The 887-nt window shown below is 69.8% G+C and overlaps 1 protein-coding gene across 1 annotated transcript; it reads right to left on the bottom strand.

Annotated features, from left to right (window-relative positions):
- Positions 1–83: 83 nt before the first annotated feature.
- Positions 84–840, bottom strand: ETH_00035890 (uncharacterized protein; the record flags this gene model as incomplete). The annotated part of the gene is made up of 1 exon (XM_013376325.1): positions 84–840. A coding segment is annotated over one exon (757 nt), but the record flags the coding sequence as incomplete, so codon positions are not given.
- Between the last annotated feature and the right edge of the window lie 47 nt (positions 841–887).

Genomic DNA, 887 nt, shown 5'->3' with positions numbered 1-887 from the left:
GGGGGGCCCCTCGGGGGGCCCCCCGGGGGCTCCCGGGGGGCCTCCAGGGCCCCCGGGGGCCCCGGGGGCCTCGGGGGCCCCACGAAGGGCCTGCAGCAGCTCGCCAGGGGCCCCCACCAAGTCCTGGAGGGGCCCCCCCCCAGTGTGTCGATTTAAAAGAGACACAGCAGGGGGGGGCCCCTCTTTAACAGCAGCAACAAGAAAAGGGGTCCAGCCAAGGAGCTCCTCCCAGGGGCCCCCGTCGTGGGGGCCCCCGGGGGACCCCCGCTGCGGGGCTTCCGCGGCTCCCCCGGCGTCCGCAGCAGCAGCAGCAGCAGCAGCAGCAGCAGGGGGTTTGCTGCGGAGCTTGACAGAGGCCCAGAGGCCCCTGAGGCAGTAAGAAGAAAGGAGAGAAGGAGATAAAGGCAAAGAGACTTCTTTGCGACCTGTAAGGGCCTCCATCAGGGGGGGGGCCCCCCCCCCCTGGAGGAGGGGCCCCCTGAAGGCCTTGAGGAGGCCCTTGGCGAGGAGGGGCCCCCACGCCTCGCGGGGGTCGCTGGAAAGCGGGAAGACGGGGGCCCCCCGGGGGCCCCCGTCCGGTACCCTGTCGTCTATTTCCACAAGTCTCCAGCGACCTTCTAGGAAAAGTCTCACTCCATAAATCCCCAAAGGACTCAAAAGAGGGTACCCACTTTCTGTCTGGGGGTGCAGCAGTTCCCACAAGAAGAGGCCCCGTGGCAGCTGCATGCAGCACTCCCCTATGGCCCCAAACACCCCCTGCAGCAAACGGCCCAGGGGGCCCCCCGGGGGGGCCCCCAGCCCGAAGGACCGCGTGCAGAAGCTCTTCACACTCACTACCATGTTCTTCCCGGGCCCGCCGGGGTCCCCCCCGGGGCCTCCGCACCCGT

The sequence above is a fragment of the Eimeria tenella genome, genomic scaffold (genome assembly GCF_000499545.2).
Source record: "Eimeria tenella Houghton genomic scaffold, Eth_scaff3331, whole genome shotgun sequence".
Classification (NCBI taxonomy): domain Eukaryota; phylum Apicomplexa; class Conoidasida; order Eucoccidiorida; family Eimeriidae; genus Eimeria; species Eimeria tenella.
This window is presented reverse-complemented; position numbering and strand designations above follow the sequence as displayed.